The sequence below is a fragment of the Salmo trutta genome, chromosome 10, assembly GCF_901001165.1.
Source record: "Salmo trutta chromosome 10, fSalTru1.1, whole genome shotgun sequence".
NCBI lineage: Eukaryota > Metazoa > Chordata > Actinopteri > Salmoniformes > Salmonidae > Salmo > Salmo trutta.
The window spans coordinates 28,801,561-28,823,130 of record NC_042966.1 but is presented as its reverse complement, the minus strand read 5'-3'; the positions used below and the strand labels follow the sequence as shown (position 1 = coordinate 28,823,130).

The 21,570-nt window shown below is 44.2% G+C and overlaps 1 protein-coding gene across 2 annotated transcripts in view; it reads right to left on the bottom strand.

Moving 5' to 3' along the window:
- Positions 1-21,570, bottom strand: part of LOC115201530 (protein kinase C epsilon type) — a 150,908-nt gene that overhangs the window by 27,204 nt on the left and 102,134 nt on the right. For both annotated transcript variants that reach the window (XM_029765234.1, XM_029765235.1), the window contains one exon: positions 5,649-5,803. In XM_029765234.1, coding sequence (XP_029621094.1) covers positions 5,649-5,803 — 155 coding nt within the window. The remainder of the gene's footprint in view (positions 1-5,648; positions 5,804-21,570) is intronic.

Sequence of the window (21,570 nt, the reverse complement as noted above, 5' to 3'; positions counted from 1 at the left end):
AAACAAATGATAGTTCCACTGAACCCAAACCAGATGGAATGGCGTATCCCTGCAGAATGCTGTGGTAGCCATGCTGGTTAAGTGTGCCTTGAATTCTAAATAAATCATGGACAGGGTCATCAGCAAAGCACCCCTACACCATAACACCTCCTCCTCCATGCTTCACGGTGGGAAATACAAATACAGGAGATAATCCGTTCACCTACTCTGCGTCTCACACGGTGGTTTGAATCAAAAATCTCCAATTTGGACTCCAGACCAAAGGACACATTTCCATTGCTCGTGTTTCTTGGGCCAAGCAAGTCTCTTATTCTTATTGGTGTCCTTTAGTAGTGGTTTCTTTGCAGCAATTCGACCAAGAAGGCCTGATTCACGCAGTCTCCTCCACAGTGTCTGTTACTTGAACTCTGTGAAGCATGTATTTGGGCTGCAATTTCTGAGGCTGGTAACTCTAATAAACGTATCCTCTGCAGCAGAGGTAACTCTGGGTCTTCCATTCCTGTGGCGGTTGTCATGAGAGCCAGTTTCATCATAGCGCTTGATGGTTTTTGCGACTGCACTCAACGTTCTTGAAATGTTCCGTATTGACTGACCTTCATGTCTTAAAGTAATGATGGACTGTCATTTCTCTTTGCTTATTTGAGCTGCTCTTGCCATAATATGGACTTGGTCTTTTACCAAATAGGGCTATCTTATGTATACCGCCCTACCTTGTCACAACACTACTGATTGTCTCAAATGCATTGAGAAGGAAAGAAATGCCAGAAATTTACTTTAAAGAAAGCACACCTGTTAATTGAAATGCATTCCAGGTGACTACCTCATGAAGCTGGTTGAGAGAATGCCAAGAGTGTGCAAAGCTGTCATCAAGGCAAAGGGTGGCTATTTGAAGAATTCCAAATCTAAAATACATTTTGATTTGTTTAACACTTTTTTGGTTACTACATAATTCCATACGTTTATTTCATCCATATGTGTTATACAATGTGGAAAATAGTAAAAATAAAGAAAAAGCCTTGAATGAGTAGGTGTTCTAAAACTTTTGACCGGTAGTGTAGGTCCTATTTATAAACTAAAAATTACACATCAAATAGACTTACAACGAGGAAAAATGTAGTCGGCTTGAGGATAAATTCAGCCACTATTTATTGTTGAACTCAGCAAGTTTTGTCTTGCTGATAGCCTACACAAATGGGCTGTAATATTCAAGGTAAATTAAATTAAGCCTAAATCAAATTAAATCCAACTTGAGAGGGTCCCCTGGTCTCTTGAAGTCCTCCTTTTTTGTGTGCAAATGTTTTCACCACGGCCTGTAGGTCCAGGTTGCGGGCCCGACAGTTTTCTATAGTGAGTGTTGCCAACCCAGACAGTCTGTCCTAAGACATTGTGCATTATATGTCCACTGCGCTGCACACAATTGAAACTTAGTCTTGAATGATGAATGCCAAGGTCTACCAGAGATAAGGGGCAGTTAATACTGAAACCACACAACTCAAACGCCGGTTCACCAATATGAACCAAAATCAAAAACCGCTTTATTTGCTCAAGCTCTCCAGAACTGTTGTCTGCTAAATATGATAAGCTGTTTGCATCTGCAAATGTATTAGCTGTCCAGTATCCAGACGACCTGACTTCAGAGCTTCCTATAGGGAATTAAGGAGAATGATAGGCTCAATTAAAGATGCAGAACTGCTGTATTTGAAGCACTCCTCCCTTCTGCCCAGTTCCCTGATGTTGCTAAGGTAACCAAGCTGTTTTTAGCATCCCTGTAACTGTCTCTTCTGCGAAGAGATGGTTCCTAAACTAAAACTCATCAAGAACTACCTAAGATGCATTAGGTTCTTGGTCTGATATGCACTTTTGAACATCTGAGTAACATCCACTCATTGCACTGGCACGTCGTAGTCTTGACCACGGCATTTGTTCGCCGATATTCCCCTTATACAACCAGTTAAAAGTTTTATTTTTCAAGACTTGGGGCACTTTTTCAGGCACATTCCTGAAGCCCAAGAAACAAACACTTCGCTTCCTACTACATATGGAAATTAAAAAGGTTCATGAATGAATGACTTTTTGGAGGGTTACTGTCAAGATTATTTATTACATAAAAAATGTTTGGACATCGATGACTGGCGCATGGGCCCCCAGAGCTTGTGGGCCCCCCCCACCTGGTGGGGGCTGCGGGGGTGTCCAGTATGCCAGTGCATGGGGTCAACCCTCAGTCTGGAGAGCTACTATGTGTGCAGACTTTTCATCAAGCCCTGCTCAAACACATCAGAGACAGCTTATCAAGGTCCGGTTAAGCAGCTCATTTCTAAAATGTGGTTTGTTAGACGGGGACTGGAATAAAAGCCTGCACCCACATTAGCTCTCCTGGAAAATGATTGACCAGCCTTGATGTATAACATTGCAACATTACAACCAAATACGTTTCATGCCTTTTGAAATAATTAGCTCATTCAATACATCACAGATCAAATGGCTATGGATATCTTTTCATTCAGCTGAAGCAAGCCCAAAAATGTTCTTCAGGAATGTACCTTTTTCGAGTTTAGTCATATTTATCATAGCTACCTTAGACGTGTTTATTTTGCAGGCAGACTAACATCTATTGAGTTGCAATGTCCCATACATTGGATGCCCAAATCAACTGGAAGTATCTACAAAACACGTTTTGAAGCCACATAATCCAAAAGAAAGGCTACATAAAATATTTTTTCCTAAAATTACTGTTCGCAATTCACAAATTATTATTTTGATTCACATGATTCGATTCACCATAATTGACCTGAATCCCAACTAATACAATGGCGAAGTTAATTGTTCATTTTGTCAAAAAGAATCGTCTAAATGAATAATATGAATCGTTCAAGAAAGTTAATCAACTTTGTATGGCCTTATTTGCTAGTGTCAGTGGAAAGCTTTTCTGGAAATGACTAGCGGACTAAACTCGACTTGAGTTGAGTCCGCTAGGACATGACATGACAAAAACACGAATACATGCTAATAATAGCGAAACAGTTATCTAGAGTACAAGGTATGTTTTGAATTGGCTACCTAGTTATTAGTCTGTTCTGTATCATATTTTAAAGGCTTACCTGCCTCTCTCTCCTTGAGCAATGGCCCACTCGTCTCGCACACATGCAGGTGATGTGTGCAAACACAGACGCTCAAAAGTGTCATTCCAATCCTGGCTGATATGTTGATTTTTATTTAATTGATCAAATATATATTTTAAACTGTTTCTAAAGAAATTACATTAACAGAAATTATGACTTTAGGATTTTATAACTTTCCAAAACGTTTCTGCCCGTTGGTGACAAAATAACACTAATCTACCCATTAACCAAAGTAGCTTTGGGAGTACAGCCAATACTAAATAATACCTGCATTGCACATTCAGTGTAAGGAGACCGATTCATAGCATTGTTTGTCAGTTGGCCTAATGTTATGCAGGTGGCTCACTCTAAGAGGATACTAAGTCATGACCCCTGGAGTTACAGACTAAACAGAAGATGGTAGATTTCCCTCTGAGTGCTTATTGTCTGAATCAGAGAGGGCCAGTATACTGACAAATACCTAGTGAGTGGGCGAGTGAGTGAGTGACTGAGTGAGTGAGTGACTGAGTGAGTTAGTGAGTGAGTGAGTGAGTGACTGAGTGAGTAGGTGGGTGGGTGAGTGAGTGAGTGAGTGAGTGAGTAAGAGAGTGAGTGGGAAGGTGACTTTATTTTCCTCTGCATTCCATTGGAGCCTGGCTGTTTCCTTTAGCTCTCGGAATGACTAAGTCCAGGAAGAGAGGCATTGACGAAGCCTTAATTCAATACAACATTAAGCTTTAAATGGGACTTTTCCTGTTAGGAGGTCATGGTGGTGGAGGTGAAAACAGACAGGGTGGGTTTCAAACTCCCAACTCCCAACCACGGGTGGTTGAAGGGTCCTCAGGTGAAGATGGGCACCAAGAACACTGGGCACAGAAACTTCTAGAAAGCCCATGTACTGTAGGTGGTGAGTGATTAGAGCTGGGTCTACTCAAAGTGTTAGACTGATAGCTGCCAGAAGAGAACTACTGTCAACAGGGGCAACATAGTTGATGGCTGCCAGAAGAGAACTACTGTCAACAGGGGCAACATAGTTGATGGCTGCCAGAAGAGAACGACTGTCAACAGGGGCAACATAGTTGATGGCTGCCAGAAGAGAACTACTGTCCACAGGGGCAACATAGTTGTGCAGCCCAGAGGGAGTCTGGGTTTGTGTGTGGTAAACGACAGTGAGATGAGAGGATAAACAGAGCGCCAGAAACAGGATAAATCAGCACTGGCAGTAAACAACCTGGTATAAACACAGGCTCCATGGCCCCGAACAACACACAACACAACATAAACCCGTTAGAACTTTGACCCAGTTCAGTTGAAAGTTCAGTTTGCTTTGGACTCCCTAAGACCTGTATCAAGCATCTCAGAGAAGTGTTGGTTTATGATCAGTTTTACATTTAAGATCCCAATGAATAAGATTGCAAGGACGAAGGGATCTGATGTTAGATCAGTATTCCGACTCTGAGATGATTGATACATAAGGCCCCTGATCCCAAGTCAGATTCTCTTCACTCAAAGTTAGCGTGAGACCGAAATTTGGACTGTACATTATTATTATTATTTGGGGGGAAAGGTGGGAATACATGTGGATTGAACCTACTGTCTTGTTACAATGATGTTATGATTTGTCATGGAGATGCATTCTGATAGTCTGTCTGTGTTGTTATTGGTTGACAATGATGCTGTGACTGTCACCGGTAGAAAATAGTTACTTCTGGGAAGGATGTTGATTGACAGAGGAGAGAGTGAGGTAGTGTTGGCCCAGTCTAACCACAGATGTTCTTCTCCCCCCCACAGTCCTTGGGTTAGGGACATACTGGACTACTGTACCTGGATATCAGCCCATTACAGAATAGTCATCATTGAACAGTTACTGTAATAGTGAAGCAATTGAGTTCAAGTTGAGTTCAACTGGGTTGAATATAATTTGATATAATATAATTTGGATAGCATTGGAATTGGAATGTTGAAATAACAGGATAGCGTTATGGTATACAGTAGGTCTATCATTATAAGCCTGGCCCCAGATCAGTCTGTCATGTTTAGCAAAACAATTACAATAAAGGGAGCAAAAAAATCACAAACTGATCTGTAACCAGACGAGGGTAGCAACATGTGTATTTTTATTTTATTTAACCTTTATTTAACTAGGCAAGTCAGTTAAGAACAAATTCTTATTTACAATGACGGCCTACCGGGGAACAGTGGGTTAACTGCAAAATTCCAGTAACTTTCTGAAAATCCCCAGGGGTTTTCCAGAATTTCCAGGATTCCAGGATGTTAACAGAATGTTGCAACCCTTAACCAGGCTAGTATGACATGGTGAAGTTTAGAGCCTTAGAGTCGGGTTAAGTCTTTCTGTATACAATGTTATTAGGTGCTACCACTAACAGGCTAGTGTGTGTGTGTGTGTGTGTGTGTGTGTGTGTGTGTGTGTGTGCGTGTGCGTGTGCGTGTGTGTATAGGGGGGTGTGTGTGTATATGTGTTTGTGTGTGTGTATATGTGTGTGTGAGCACGCATGTGTACGTGCCTGTGTGTATTTGTGTGTGTGTTACCTGTAGATTACTCCATGTTGGTGAAGGAACATGAGGGCAGACGTGACCTCGGCGGCGTAGAAGCGAGAGCGCGCCTCGTCAAACTTCCTGGAACGCTGGATCTGGAACATAAGGTCTCCTCCGTTCACGTACTCCATCACAAAGAACAGACGGTCCTGGAGATGGAGGGAGAGAAGGAGGAGGAGAGACAGAGAGAAAGACAGTAAGACAAGAAGAAGGGTTATATCTTTTTCACCCATGATTAAAACAATCACTTTAAAGACCAGAGAAAAGTTTTACTATGTGTCTCAAAGAATAAAGAGTTAATGATCAGATTGCATTGTGGAAGTAGACTGTTACAGTTATCATGTAGCTAGTCAATTCAGCTCAATAAAGATTGAACTGTAGTTTGACAGTGTGACCCTCTGAGTAGAACCAGTATTGCTGATTTGCATTAGAGCATATTAAACCAGCCTTAACCCTGCATTAACCCCTCCACACTTCCACCTTCACAAATAACTGTGGTCCTTATGGTCAGCAATCAATACCTGCCCCTAAGGCTAAGCCCCCCAGCCATCCCCACCCCACCCACAGCCCCTATTCTCCAGGCACAGAGAGCTGTCTCTCTGGGAACAACGGTCCCCTTCCTGAATTCCAGCTCCCCATATAGGAAATCAGATTGAGGCGGGCGGGGGGTGGGTATATAAAAAGCCCTCTATATAAGAAAGGAGTGGCCCCATCCGAACCATTGTTTAACGCCACAGGGGTCACAAAGCTATAAGACCAATGACACATATTCCATCATTCCTATTACAATGGTGCTTAACCCAGCAATCGAGAAAAATACCTTCATTAGATACTCGTCTTCCACAACTGGGAATTTACAGATTGTCCTTGGTCGTATTAAGGCATAAGGAGGATTTCTCCAAATTTTGACACCCCACCTACAGACCTCTATTACCGACACCACACCTCGGGGCTCCCGAGTGGCGCAGCAGTCTAAGGCACTGCATCTCAGTGCAAGAGGCGTCACTACAGTCCCTGGTTTGATTCCAGGCTGTATCACATCCGGCCGTGATTGGGAGTCCCATAGGGTGGCGCACATTTTGCCCAGCATCGTCCGGGTTTGGCCGGGGTAGGCCGTCATTGTAAATAAGAATTTGTTCTTAACTGACTTGCCTAGTTAAATAAAAGTTTAAAAATATATATGTATTGTCACACCCTGATCTGTTTTACCTGTCTTTGTGATTCTCTCCACCTCCAAGTGTTTTCCCAGTCTCTCTCTTTCTCGCACTCCTTGTTTTGACCCTTGCCTGTCCTGACTCTGAGCCCGCCTGCCTGACCACTCTGCATGCCCCTGACCCTGAGCCTCCTGCTGACCTGTACCTTTGCCCCACCTCTGGATTACTGACCTCTGCCTACCCTGACCCTGAGCCTGCCTGCCGTCCGGTAACGTTGCCCCACCTCTGGTTTACTGACCCCTACCTGCCTTGACCTGTCTGTTTCCTGCCCCCGTTGGATAATTAAACCATTGTTAGTTTGACGTTGTCTGTATCTGGGTCTTACCTTCATACCTGATATATCAAATCAAATCAAAGTTTATTTTTCACGTGCGCCGAATACAACAGGTGTAGACCTTACAGTGAAATGCTTACTTACAGGCTCTAACCAATAGTGCAAAAAAGGTATTAGGTGAATATGTAAGTAAAGAAATAAAAACAACAGTAAAAAGACAGTGAAAAACAATAGCGAGGCTATATACAGTAGCGAGGCTATAAAAGTAGCGAGGCTACATACAGACACCGGTTAGTCAGGCTGATTGAGGTAGTATGTACATGTAGATATGGTTAAAGTGACTATGCATATATGATGAACAGAGAGTAGCAGTGGCGTAAAAGAGGGGTTGGTGGGTGGTGGGTGGCGGGTGGCGGGACACAATGCAGATAGCCCGGTTAGCCAATGTGCAGGAGCACTGGTTGGTCGGGCCAATTGAGGAAGTATGTACATATGTACATGAATGTATAGTTAAAGTGACTATGCATATATGATAAACAGAGAGTAGCAGCAGTGTAAAAGAGGGGTTGGGGGGGGTGTATATATATATATATATATATTAAATCTACAGTATTACCGACACCCCACCTACAGTACTGTATTACTGACACCCCACCTACAGTACTGTATTACCGACACCCCACCTACAGTACTGTATTACTGACACCCCACCTACAGTACTGTATTACCGACACCCCACCTACAGTACTGTATTACTGACACCCCACCTACAGTACTGTATTACCGACACCCCACCTACAGTACTGTATTACCGACACCCCACATACAGTACTGTATTACCGACACCCCACCTACAGTAGTGTATTACCGACACCCCACCTACATTACTGTATTACTGACACCCCACATACATTACTGTATTACCGACACCCCACCTACAGTACTGTATTACCGACACCCCACCTACAGTACTGTATTACCGACACCCCACATACAGTACTGTATTACCGACACCCCACCTACAGTACTGTATTACCGACACCCCACATACAGTACTGTATTACCGACACCCCACCTACAGTACTGTATTACCGACACCCCACCTACAGTACTGTATAGCTGACACCCCACCTACAGTACTGTATTACTGACACCCCACCTACAGTACTGTATTACCGACACCCCACCTACAGTACTGTATTACTGACACCCCACCTACAGTACTGTATCACTGACACCCCACCTACAGTACTGTATTACTGACACCCCACCTACAGTACTGAATTACTGACACCCCACATACAGTACTGTATTACTGACACCCCACATACAGTACTGTATTACTGACACCCCACCTACAGTACTGTATTACTGACACCCCACCTACAGTACTGTATTACTGACACCCCACCTACAGTACTGTATTACTGACACCCCACCTACAGTACTGTATTACTGCACTCTGTGTAGGAGCAGGTGTAGTACCGACACCCCACCTACAGTACTATATTACTGCACTCTGTGTAGGAGCAGGTGTAGTACTGACACCCCACATACAGTACTGTATTACTGCACTCTGTGTAGGAGCAGGTGTAGTACTGACACCCCACCTACAGTACTGTATTACTGCACTCTGTGTAGGAGCAGGTGTAGTACTGACACCCCACATACAGTACTGTATTACTGCACTCTGTGTAGGAGCAGGTGTAGTACTGACACCCCACATACAGTACTGTATTACTGCACTCTGTGTAGGAGCAGGTGTAGTACTGACACCCCACATACAGTACTGTATTACTGCACTCTGTGTAGGAGCAGGTGTAGTACTGACACCCCACATACAGTACTGTATTACTGCACTCTGTGTAGGAGCAGGTGTAGTACTTGCAGATTGAGGAGTCTCAATCTGGTTATTTATTGAAGGTCATTAAAGGGAATATAATATGTAGTCAATTCCCCAGGAGCATGGATTCTAGTACAGGATATGATGAGCTGGATCTCAAACTTCATCAGCAGTTGTCACACAGTGTTTGAGAGACACTCGCCCAAAACCCTACCCTCTGACACTGCTAGGGGACTGGTAGGCTACCCTCTGACACTGCTAGGGGACTGGTAGGCTACCCTCTGACACTGCTAGGGGAATGGTAGGATGCCCTCTCACACTGATAGGGGACTGGTAGGCTACCCTCTGACACTGCTAGGGGACTGGTAGGCTACCCTCTGACACTGCTAGGGGACTGGTAGACTACCCTCTGACACTGCTAGGGGACTGGTAGGCTACCCTCTGACACTGCTAGGGGACTGGTAGGCTACCCTCTGACACTGCTAGGGGACTGGTAGGCTACCCTCTGACACTGCTAGGGGAATGGTAGGATGCCCTCTCACACTGATAGGGGACTGGTAGGCTACCCTCTGACACTGCTAGGGGAATGGTAGGCTACCCTCTGACACTGCTAGGGGAATGGTAGGCTACCCTCTGACACTGCTAGGGGAATGGTAGGATGCCCTCTCACACTGCTAGGGGAATGGTAGGATACCCTCTGACACTGCTAGGGGAATGGTAGGATGCCCTCGCACACTGCTAGGGGAATGGTAGGATACCCTCTCACACTGCTAGGGGAATGGTAGGTTACCCTCTCACACTGCTAGGGGAATGGTAGGATACCCTCTCACATTGCTAGGGGAATGGTAGGATACCCTCGCACACTGCTAGGGGAATGGTAGGTTACCCTCTCACACTGCTAGGGGAATGGTAGGATACCCTCGCACACTGCTAGGGGAATGGTAGGATACCCTCTCACACTGCTAGGGGAATGGTAGGATACCCTCTCACACTGCTAGGGGAATGGTAGGATACCCTCGCACACTGCTAGGGGAATGGTAGGATACCCTCGCACACTGCTAGGGGAATGGTAGACTGCCCTCACTTGGTTGTTAATGCTACATTCAGTAGGAGATGAGAAGGCAAAATGTGGTAAAGCATTGTTAGAGTGTAAACTGCTTATGGGTGCTGCACTATAGCTGTCCTCTGCCACATCATCTCCAACCTAATGTATGTATGTCTGTGTACATCGGAGTGTTGGATAGAGCAGAAGACACATTTCTGTGTCCTATTCTCCTTCTAGTAAATGCTGTGCTGCAAACTTATGTTCTGTCCAGTAAATGAGTGTTCTGTTTTTTTTCAGGACATTGAACAATTTAGCAATTTAGTTGACTCGTGGTGCTTTCAGTATTTTATCCAAGCTATAAAACTCTGAACAGTTATTGGAACAATTTTTCTCGGCTGAAGCCTTACATTTCCAGCAGTCCACCTTAGCGTTTTTTTCTCATTCTGAAAGCTAATTTAAACAGGATGCTGAAATAGTTTGTTTAAATGTGTCCGAGTCAGAGCAAGTCCCACCCAATCAAATGTGAATAAACATTTCCTTCTTCTAATTAAAAAAGGTACAGATACTGGCTTCCCAGCGCCGACACAGAGAAAAGCCCCGATGGCCAGATAACCGCCAAGACCCAAAACAATCTGTGTGTGTGTGTGTGTGTGTGTGTGTGTGCGCGAGTGTGTGTGCGAGTGTGCGTGTGTGCGCGTGTGTGCGTGCGTGTGTGCGTGTGTGTGTGTGTGTGTGCGTGTGTGCGCGTGTGTGCGTGCGTGTGTGCGTGTGTGTGTGTGTGTGTGTGTGTGTGTGTGTGTGTGTGTGTGTGTGCGAGTGTGTGTGCGAGTGTGCGTGTGTGCGCGTGTGTGTGTGTGTGTGTGTGCAAGTGTGTGTGCGAGTGTGCGTGCGCGTGTGTGTGTGTGTGTGTGTGTGTGTGTGTGTGTGGGAGGGGGGGGTGTATTGAACAACCCAATCATGATTTCCTTCAGCTCTTTTCAAAGGATATGTTCCATAACATTTACAAAGGGAAGGTACATGCTGAGGTGGGTCTGGTCATTAATGGTTTCGTTTCATTCCATGTTCTGACAAGCAGTTTCTCAAGACATGAACATTGATATAACCCATCAGTATAGTACAGCAAAAAAGTCAGATTGAACTTTCATTTCCTTGAGAATTGGTGTTAAAAAACATTTCACCACAGTTTAAGTAATTACTGTAGGAGATTACCACACAGTTCTTTCCCGTTAAAAACTAGGCAGCTTTGTGATGCTGATAGCAGCAGGAAATCATTATAATTTCGGTACAGAGCGTATTGTGTGTGGCCCTGGACACAGCTCAAGAATGTTTATCCTTAAGCCCAGAACAGCAGGCTGACCCTGCTCAGTGAGACACACTCACTGGTCAGAGGAATACACACACACACACATGCGCACACACACATGCGCACACACACATGCGCACACACACCTTCATTAATTGTAATACATGACTTATGAGAGACACAAACTGATGTAATTAAAGTCTGTAACATAGTCACCCATACACATCCACATGAGGACAGACGCACATACTGTACACACACACACACACACACACACACACACACACACACACTGCACACACACACACACACACACACACTGCACACACACAGTACTCCCATTACCCCCGGTCTCCCTCCACAGGCGCTGTGTCCCATTACATGATGAAAAATGTGTTTCACATGAAATGAATCAAGGCAAACTATTCAATTACAGAACAATACTTTTTTCCTGAGCTGTCAAATCTGACCCACTGCTCTGATGGAAGCTGAGGTTCTCTCTCTGGGATACTGAAGAGAATGCTGGTGAACTCCATCAGACTGCAGTCCTTCTCTGACTTCTGGACACACACACATTTGTACAGGCATATTCTCACACAAACATGCACTGTAAAAAATGCTGGGTTAAAAACTATTTGATTTGGATTGTTTTGGTAAACCAGCGCTGGGTAAATATTGGACAGAACACATGCTGGGTTGTTTGACCCAGCCAGTTGGGTTAGGTGCATAACCCACCAAGTTGGGTTGTTGGGATTAGTCAAACATGGGTTAATTTAACCGCCATTTGGGTATTTTTTACTCTCATGCTGGAGTGACCTAGCAGCTGTTTTTTTAATGTAATCGTTAGGTCATTTTCATGAGGTGTGGCTTATTAGGTGCGTGGCTTTCAGCTAGATCTTATTGGCCACCCATGAGACCACGGGTGGTCTTAAGTTTACATCCTGCAAATTCAAATGTTCCTTATTATTTGTACACATTCTTCTATATAATTATGATTATTTATTACATATTTTAATAAGGTACACCACCTTATTGCCTAATAAGGTACATTATAAACTGGGTGGTTCCAGCCCAGAATGCTGATTGGCTAACAGCCATGGTATATGAGAACATATACCATGGGTTTGACAAAACATCTGTTTTTACTGCTCTAATTACTTCAGTAACCAGTTTATAATAGCAATAAGGCACCTCGGGGGTTTGTGGAATATGGCCAATATACCACGGCTAATGGCTATATCCAGGCACTCCGCGATGCATCATGCATAAGAACAGCCCTTAGCCGTGGTATATTGGCCATATACCACACCCCTTCAGGCTTTATTGCTTAAATATACCACCTTATTGTATCCCAACAATGGGATTTACAAAGGCTTTTAGGGAATTCATACACTTCTGTAAGCATCATTGAAGCTACAAAAAATGTCAATGTTCGACCTTATCATGTGATAACTATACAACAGATGAACAGAAATTACATTTACTCTCGTGGGTGGCTAAAAAGAACTAGCCATGCCCCTACTAACCTAAGCCTTCAGTCTTTTGATCTGACCCACTGGGTCATATGTCAATAACCCAGCACCAATAACCCTTTAAAGAAAACAACCCAACTAAGTTACCCAACGCCTGCAACCCAGCAGTTGGGTCAACCAAACATCCCAGCGTTTTTCTAGAGTGTGCAGTTCATGCACACACACATGCACTCATGTACAGTAGTACACACACACAGACACACATGCATGCACACTCTTTACCAAGAAGCCAAGAAGCTGTCAATCCCCAGCAGGAGAGAGTGTTCTTTTCTAAGGTCGTCATTAGCTGAGACATTTTTCCCATTCTGGGGAGGGAGAATAAAAAACAAACAACCTCGTGACGGATCTCTTTACATAAGAAAAATCCCAGCAATCATGACCCGCTCTCTCTCTCCATCTCCCCCTCCCTTCTAATCAGAAAGCTCTAATCAGAGCGTTACATAGTGACTGAGGCTGAAGGGTGAAGCGTAGAGCTCTCAGGTCCGAACGCACTTTAAGACACTCACAGTCAGCCTGTTCTGCTCTGTGTGTTTGGACATATAAAAGCTCCACTTCATTTGTCATGTTATTGAACTACATGTTGTGTGGAACTGGAAAATGGTCATGTTTTATTGTCACATTCACTGGATAGGTGCAGTGAAAGGTGTTGTTTTACAGGGTCAGACATAGTATTACGCCACCCCTGGAGCATATTAGGGTTAAGTGCCTTGCTCAAGGACACAATGACAGATGCTTCACCTTGACGGCTCAGGTATTTGGCCCAACGCTCTAATTGCTAGGCTACCTGCTGCAGGACCAGACATGATCAGACTGGGCACAGCTCTGCCACTGCCTGGTTGGTGGGGTGTGTAGTGTCGTGATAAGCGTGAGACAGGGCATGGTGTCTCCGCTGTAGAAGGGGGACTGTTTCCATGAGAACTGGGAGTTGGAGGGTTAAATTAGATGGAGTCGTTAGGTAGTCTCTAACTTGTATTCCCTTAACTCTGAGCCAGGACCAGTATTTAGTTGTTTCTCACATCATGAGTTGATCCTAACACACCACTAGTAACCACCAGAGAAATAGTCTCTTTCATGTCTGTATTATATGTCCATTATGAGCCTATTAGTTCTAAGATATAAAAGCCCCTCTTTTTGTGTGAAACCCCTTGGCAAATTTTTTTGGGGTTGACAAGGCACTCAAAGTAAAACACATACATGCTAAACACCCCCACAAAGGCCATAAATAGCAGCCATTTTCCATTTGCTGAAGCAATCAGAAAGTCGTTAATCCTGTCTAAACCCAGCTTGGGCCAAAGACCCCTCCAGGATACACACTGGGACACGGGTATCTCCCACAACAGTTGTATCCGCAACACAAACTACACACACAGATAGCGTGTGTGTGTGTGTGTGTGTGTGTGTGTGTGTGTGTGTGTGTGTGTGTGTGTATGTGTGTGTATGTGTGTGTATGTGTGTGTGTGTGTGTGTGTGTGTGTGTGTGTGTATGTGTGTGTGTGTGTGTGTGTGTGTGTGTGTGTGACTCAAAGATCAACAATCTTGTGGTACACAAAATTTAGTTGGTCAGACAAACCACTGAAATGCACACTTCAAGGTTCAAATAATCAAAAGCTTTTATGTCCATAAGGGCATTTGTCTTCAGAATACATTGTCTACGACGGGGGGATGATTTATGTGAATAATACGATAGCTAGAAAATTAAAGGGGAGAGACAGAGAGCATAGCTAGATAACAAGAAGAGAGAGAGGTGGAGAGATAGATAGATGATGTACTGTTTAAACAGACAGATGTCCGCCTCTGCTGTGGCTGGACCCCCCCCACCCCCACCCCATGGCTGTTCTCCCTAAACACACACACACACACACACACACACACACACACACACACACACACACACACACACGTTCCCACGTTCCCCATTGCTAAGGTCAGCCAGGAAGGGCGGAGTAAAGGGGGAGGATCCTAATGAGCAAGAAGAGCCACAGAACCTTATAATGGGACACTTGGAAGATGTGAGCATAACCACTGTGTAATAACGATGTCCCTATATCACCATTCTAAACCATGGGTGGACAACATTTTTGGCTCGAGGGCCACATCGGGATTTCAAAGTTCAACGGTGGGCCGCACAGATTTTTTGGGGACCGATTTGTTTGTCAAAATCAATTTGTGGGCCAGAAAAAGGACAGTTATTTCAAAATATATCGGCCCATTATAATTTTGACATACTTTTCATCTAGTTTTAGACGTTCAAGAGTGACCTGGAGTGTTTTTCTTACCCAAAATAATAATCCCCCCCTAACTCAACCTTACGTGGGCCAAATTGAAAGGGCTCTGTAGCCGCAAACGGCCCCCAGGTTGAAGTTCGCCCACCCCGTTCTAACACTATCATTAACAACAGGTTCCACTTAGAGTGACCATTTCAATACCCAAGGTAGAACACACATTCAATTCAGTTAATGGAAGACTCTCCAATATGGAACAATCTCAATCACAACAAATGAAGACAAAGGACCTCTGCCAGTGTGTCACTCAGCAAGAATGCTCTGCAGCGTATCTCATCATTCCATGAAAGTACATGAACCTCAAAAGTAAATAAATTCCCTGTGAGCAAATTATTTTTCAGGACCAAAAGGCAAATAAAAGGCTCATTAGAAAGCATAAGCGTGCATACTGTGCATATTGTGCCAAATGATTCATTATAGATGAATCTGAATGAGTGTAAAAACATGCCTTATTTCAACCACGGACATCATTCATTAATCACTCTATACAGTGATTCATTTGGGGGGTAGAGACATACTCTAAACTTGGCCAGACTGGTGTGTGTATGTGTGTGTGTGTGTGTGTGTGTGTGTGTGTGTGTGTGTGTGTTTTGGTTATGGTATGGCTCCTATTTGGCTGTGTGCACAGCTGTCAGGGAGAGGAGAACTACAATCAACCGCCACAATTAATGGAGTAAAAACAGAGAACCAAGCTATTGCTGCCAAGTCACCTCCAACCCAGAGTCAGGCTCCAGGGCCCAGCCAGCGGCCTAAAGAAGGCCCATTCACTCACTGATGCCATTAGGAGAGAATGAGGGGAATCGAGAGAGAACAGAACGTACCGTGCAAAGGTGGGAAGAGCTCCAAGGACCTGGTGGCAGGGCTGCTTTGTCTTTACATGGGCTCAAATAAGGCCCTGAACAGTTCACTGTGTCTCTCCCTTTTAGATCTTTGCCTCTCTCTCTCTCTCTCTCTCTCTCTCTCTCTCTCTCTCTCTCTCTCTGTCTCTCTCTCTTTCTCTCTCTCTCTGTCTCTCTCTCTTTCTCTCTCTCTCTCTCTCTTTGTCTCTCTCTCTTTCTCTCTCTCTCTCTCTCTCTCTTTCTCTCCCTCGCTCTCTCTCTCCCTCTCCTGCTCTCTCTTTCTTTCTCTCTCCCTCTCTCTTTCTCTCCCTCGTTCTCTCACACAGTCTTACTCTCTCTCCTTTTCTTCCCACAGAAGAAAGGCTCTTTTGGATACCTGGCTAAGCTCTGCGCCCCCCCACCCCCCCTGCATGATAATCCCTTTCCTAGAACTATCTCTTACTCTCTCTCTCACTCCATCTCTCACTCCCTCTCTCTTTCTCTCTTCCCCTGTCCCTTTCTCTCTGTCCTGCAGCATAAGCAGCTATACACGGCCTAAGCAGGTTCTGCATGAAACTCTTGTATAACATCACTTACATTTCAGAGTGGTAATTAGGTCGATAAGGGCTTGGCTGTGATCCTGACGGTGATTAAGACTGGAGGCTGGAGCTCAGTCCACGGGTCGCTAAGAGTTAACGTTGTAGCCTTTACACTCATACCCATATGAGCACTGATAAGCACTGATAAGCGCTTAAATTGTGACGCAGTGGCTGTACAGTGACATGCTATAAATCACATCAGAGCTCTGGCTCTGCACTTCACAGCTCTGTATGGGTTTTGATGACAGCCGTTCTGAACTTGAGCACTGCATTCAACAAGAAGTTGCCCCCATCCCTCCCGCTAATTGGGCTACTTTTTTGTTGTCTGAGTGAGGGAAATGCTGTACATTAAGAAGACTCTATGTATTTAGAAAGATGAGGCGTTGAGGATTATAATAAATACCACTTTGATGTCATACAAGCAAGCCAAACATGCGTGAGTCCAAATGTGCACTTCACATTTCCATATCATAAAACTCATGTCATATACAATGTCACTGTTTATGATCACTATGTTTGATGTACAGTTGCAAGATGACCTGGTGTTACACAATGACATTTTATTTATTTGTATTTATTTAACCTTTATTTAACTAGGCAAGTCAGTTAAGAACAAATTCTTATTTACAATGATGGCCTACCGGGAAACAGTGGGTTTGTTCAGGGGCAGAACGACAGATTTTTACCTTGTCAGCTCGGGGATTCGGTTACGCTCTAACCACTAGGCTACCTGCCGCCCCAACTGAATAGAATGGAACTATATTTGTCAGTTGGGAAGAAAATCCGATGCATGACTCCTTCCTATGCACACCAAAATAATGATATTTTTCTCTGAATTTTCCTGTGAAAGCCTAACACTGTAAGATCCGGATCGTATTTGATAACTTAGCAAGTCATGTTGGCAATAGAACAAGCTTTCTAATGATGCCGACCTGACCCGGATTGCGATTTATATTGGGCCGCATTTGGATTGCGTAAACAACAACAGTAATTGTGTGATGGCGAGGATGCAGGGTTGTGTTCCAAACGAAACAACTACAAGTGTGCTTGTTCTACAAATGTAAGATATTAATTTGATCACTCTTTTGTTGCTGAGAATATTCTTGCACAGCAGGAAATGCAAACTTGCGTATTCAAGGTTTAAAAAGGCTTCTAAAGTGTATGATTTCCACTTTAAAATGTCAGACTTGATTTGCCATAAAGGAAAATGTATCAACCATTACCAAAAATATATATAATAATATATTATTATATTATTACCAAAAATATATATAATAATATATTATAATAATTCACAATTCCTGTTGCTGCAGGATTATTTTCCTGCTGTTGCAAAATGGCTCAAATTAAGATCCTACATCTGCAGTTCCTCAACGGCACAGCTAGGAGAGCAAAACATTTTTAAACTTACTGTTGAAGCCTCTTCTTTGAGTCATAAAAGTGCATTGAAATGACTTAGGAACTGTGCACACTTTGGAGAGGTGTGTGACCACTTGGAGACACCAGTTAAGGCTTCCGCATGCTTCGGTTCGGCTAGGCAAACCGAATGAGTGTGCTCGCATACTCCCTTAAAAGACCTTTGATAAACAAGAAAAAGCAGAAATAGTATTGTTTGTCTATTTGAGGATGCCGTAGCCACTACACACTTCCTCAAAATAGTCAGAATTAATCTAAGATAATTCAAGAAATCTGCCATTAATTTAACTAAACTGCTTGGTGCAGTATTTCTCAGGTGCATGAAGACGAGTTGTCTATCGGTGAATGTCAATAAACACTTCATTGAAGAATACATACTCTTGACCAATAACCATCGAAAGGGCATAGACTTCGGCTCCGAACTTTGGCTTGCCTCGAGAAAAAAATGTGTTTGCACAAACACTGAAAAAACCCTTGCCGATGACCAGAGCAAACAAAACGTCACAAAAACTGTTCCCAACGGTTTCGGATGGGAAGCATGTGGACAACCTAAGTCCTCTCACTCAAACCCTTGTAATTGTTTTGTCTTATGTTGCACCTACCCCACATTTTCCGGGAATGTGCTTATCATGTTACTGAACGTACCCAGAGTATTTCAGATTTCGTTATTAACAAATGTGGCGAAAAATACAGTAAATGTAAAATGCACATAAAATCAACAGTGTAGTGTTAGGATTCAGTCTTGTGTCAGGTCAACTGTTGTGTCCTCAACTTTGGTAGTAATCTCCAAACTGTTCCCTTTAAATGGGTACCATGCTCAGGGCTGGCTCCAGGCATGAACAACAAAAGCTGTCACTTAGGGCCTCAGGCCCCTTTAAAACTGGAACAATTTCTCACCACCCCATGTGGGCCCCATGTGGGAAAAATGGGTAGAATTGCAGGAAATTAGCTGTAAAACTGAGAGAAAAAAACACTATCTGCCCCACGGCAAAATGAGTAGAATTCCATCAAATGTTATAACATTTCAAAGATTTCTCTCCACCCCATGGCAAAATGTGTAGAACTGCAGAAAACTTTCTTTAAAACTGGAACATTTTCTCTACACCCTATGGCAAAATGTGTACAATTGTAGGAAATGTAATAAAACATTGTTCCTCTCTGCCGTCAAGAGGGGGGCCACAACCCCAAAATGTGAGGAGGCAGTTGGCAGCGGGAGGAGGTAGGGAACTGGTCTGTCTTCCCAATACAAAGGAAAAAAAATAGCATAAATAGGAAAGTATACCAGTTTCATTTGAGGACCAGGATGTTGACAGCTGTGCCATACACAATTGGCCCGGGTTACGGGACGGTTTGGCCGGCAGGGATGTCCTTGTCCCATCGCGCTCTAGCGACTCCTGTGGTAGACCGGGTGCACGCTGACATGGTCGCCAGGTGTACAGTGTTTCCTCCAACACATTGGTGTGGCTGGCTTCTGGGATATGCGGGCATTGTGTCAAGTAGCAGTGCGGCTTGGTCGGGTCGTGTTTCGGAAGATGCACGGCTCTCGACCTTCGCCTCTCCCGAGTCCGTACGGGAGTTGCAGAGATGAGACAAGACTTCCAATAGGACTATCAATTGATTACCCCAAAATTGGGGAGAAAAAGGATAGAAAAAATATCTATAAATAAAAACTGTACAGTATTGCTCTGGGATGAATCACTGTTTAACTGAGGCCTTTCCTCTACTTAGCCTTGCCACATTCCATGCTGTAAACCTGCAGTGTATGAGGCCTTCTGTTTCAATAACCCTATCAGCTCTGCTCACCAACTCTCTCCAAGGACCTCGTTGCCCTTAAGTAGCCTGCAGACACTGGCTTCATCCCAAATGGCACCCTATTCTCTACATAGTGCACCTATTCTCTACATAGTGCACCTATTCCCTACATAGTGCACCTCGTCTAAAGCAGTGCACTATATAGGGAATAGGGTGCCAATTGAGACGCAGACCCTTTGAGCGTCTTTAACGGTTGGAAATCCCAATCTATTGACGTATAGAACATCATTCTTCTCAATTGATGTGGAACCAATGTTACATAAGGCAGCTGGAGCTGGGGGCATGATTAAGTGTGACAGTTCCAAGTGGGCCAATGCGAAGCCCTCCTGGTCCTCCAGTCCCCATTGTGGGGCAGGTTGGCATTCATTGCGATGACTCATGTACTGGAGGCATCTTTGCAGTGGTCACTAGCTGGCACAGTCACAAAGTAATAAAATCTGATTTAAACCTAACCTTAACCTTAACCACACTGCTAACCACAATGACTAACCCTAACCTTAAATTAACACCAAAAAGCACATTTTTGTTTTCATCAATTTTTATGATATAGTACATTTTGACTTTGCAGCTGGCCCATCAGGCAGAAACCACTAATTTCTGCCTCCAGGGCAAGATTCATGACAATAAACATCAACCTGCTATTGTGGGGGAGTGGAGATGGAAGGAGGGGGGCAGAGAAAACAAACAGCATATGGAATACACATCAAGCCTGATAAGAATCAGGACCCTCTTATGTAAAACCTGTAACAATCCACTTGTTTGGGCCAAACACAAACCCCACATCTCCGTCCCTAGACAACTGCCTCTTTAAGGTGTGTGTGTGTGTTAGAAAGAGAGAGAGAGAGAGAGAGAGAGAGAGGAACAGGGAGAGGTGGAGCGAGAGAGAGAGAGAGAGGAACAGGGAGAGGTGGAGAGAGAGAGAGAGAGAGGGACAGGGAGAGGGGAGAGAGAGAGAGAGAGGAGGGAGAGGAGAGAGAGAGAGAGAGAGAGAGGGAACGGGAGAGTTTAAGAGAGAGAGAGAGAGAGGAACAGGGAGGAGGTTAGAGAGAGAGGAGAGGAGAGAGAGAGAGAGAGAGAGAGAGGAACAGGGAGAAGGGAGAGGAGAGAGAGAGAGAGAGAGAGAGAGAGAGAGAGAGAGAGAGAGAGGAACAGGGAGAGGTGGAGCGAGAGAGAGAGAGAGAGAGAGAGAGGAACAGGGAGAGGTGGAGAGAGAGAGAGAGAGAGAGAGAGAGAGAGAGAGAGGAACAGGGAGAGGTGGAGAGAGAGAGAGAGAGAGAAGAGAGAGAGAGGAGGAGAGAAGAGGAGAGAGAGAGAGAGAGAGAGAGAGAGAGAGAGAGAGAGAGAGAGAGAGAGGGTCATTTATTGTTCATCCATTAATATACCTTTACTCATTCACTTTTAGCTTTTTCCAAAATACTATTTAAAAAGGATCATAAAGGTGAACAATATCTCCTTCCTTAATCTCCTTCGCTTTTCCATGTTTAATCACAATTTAATCTAATTCAACTGCCTCCAATATTCTAATCCCAACAGCAAGGTGAAACCTAAAACCAAGAAATAAGGATGAGGGATTTGACAATGAGTAGAGATTAAATTGCGTTGCGATGTGTTAAACCCTTCATCCCTCTCCTCCTCTCTCCCTACTTGTCCTCCTCTCCCTTTGCCTGAGCACCTTCCCCTCTTCCTCTCCTCTGTTCGCTCCCCTTACCGCCCCCTTCCTCCCCTTTCTCTGCTAGAACACAATGTTCCCCGCCGTGTTTGGGGAATCGGTAGAAATA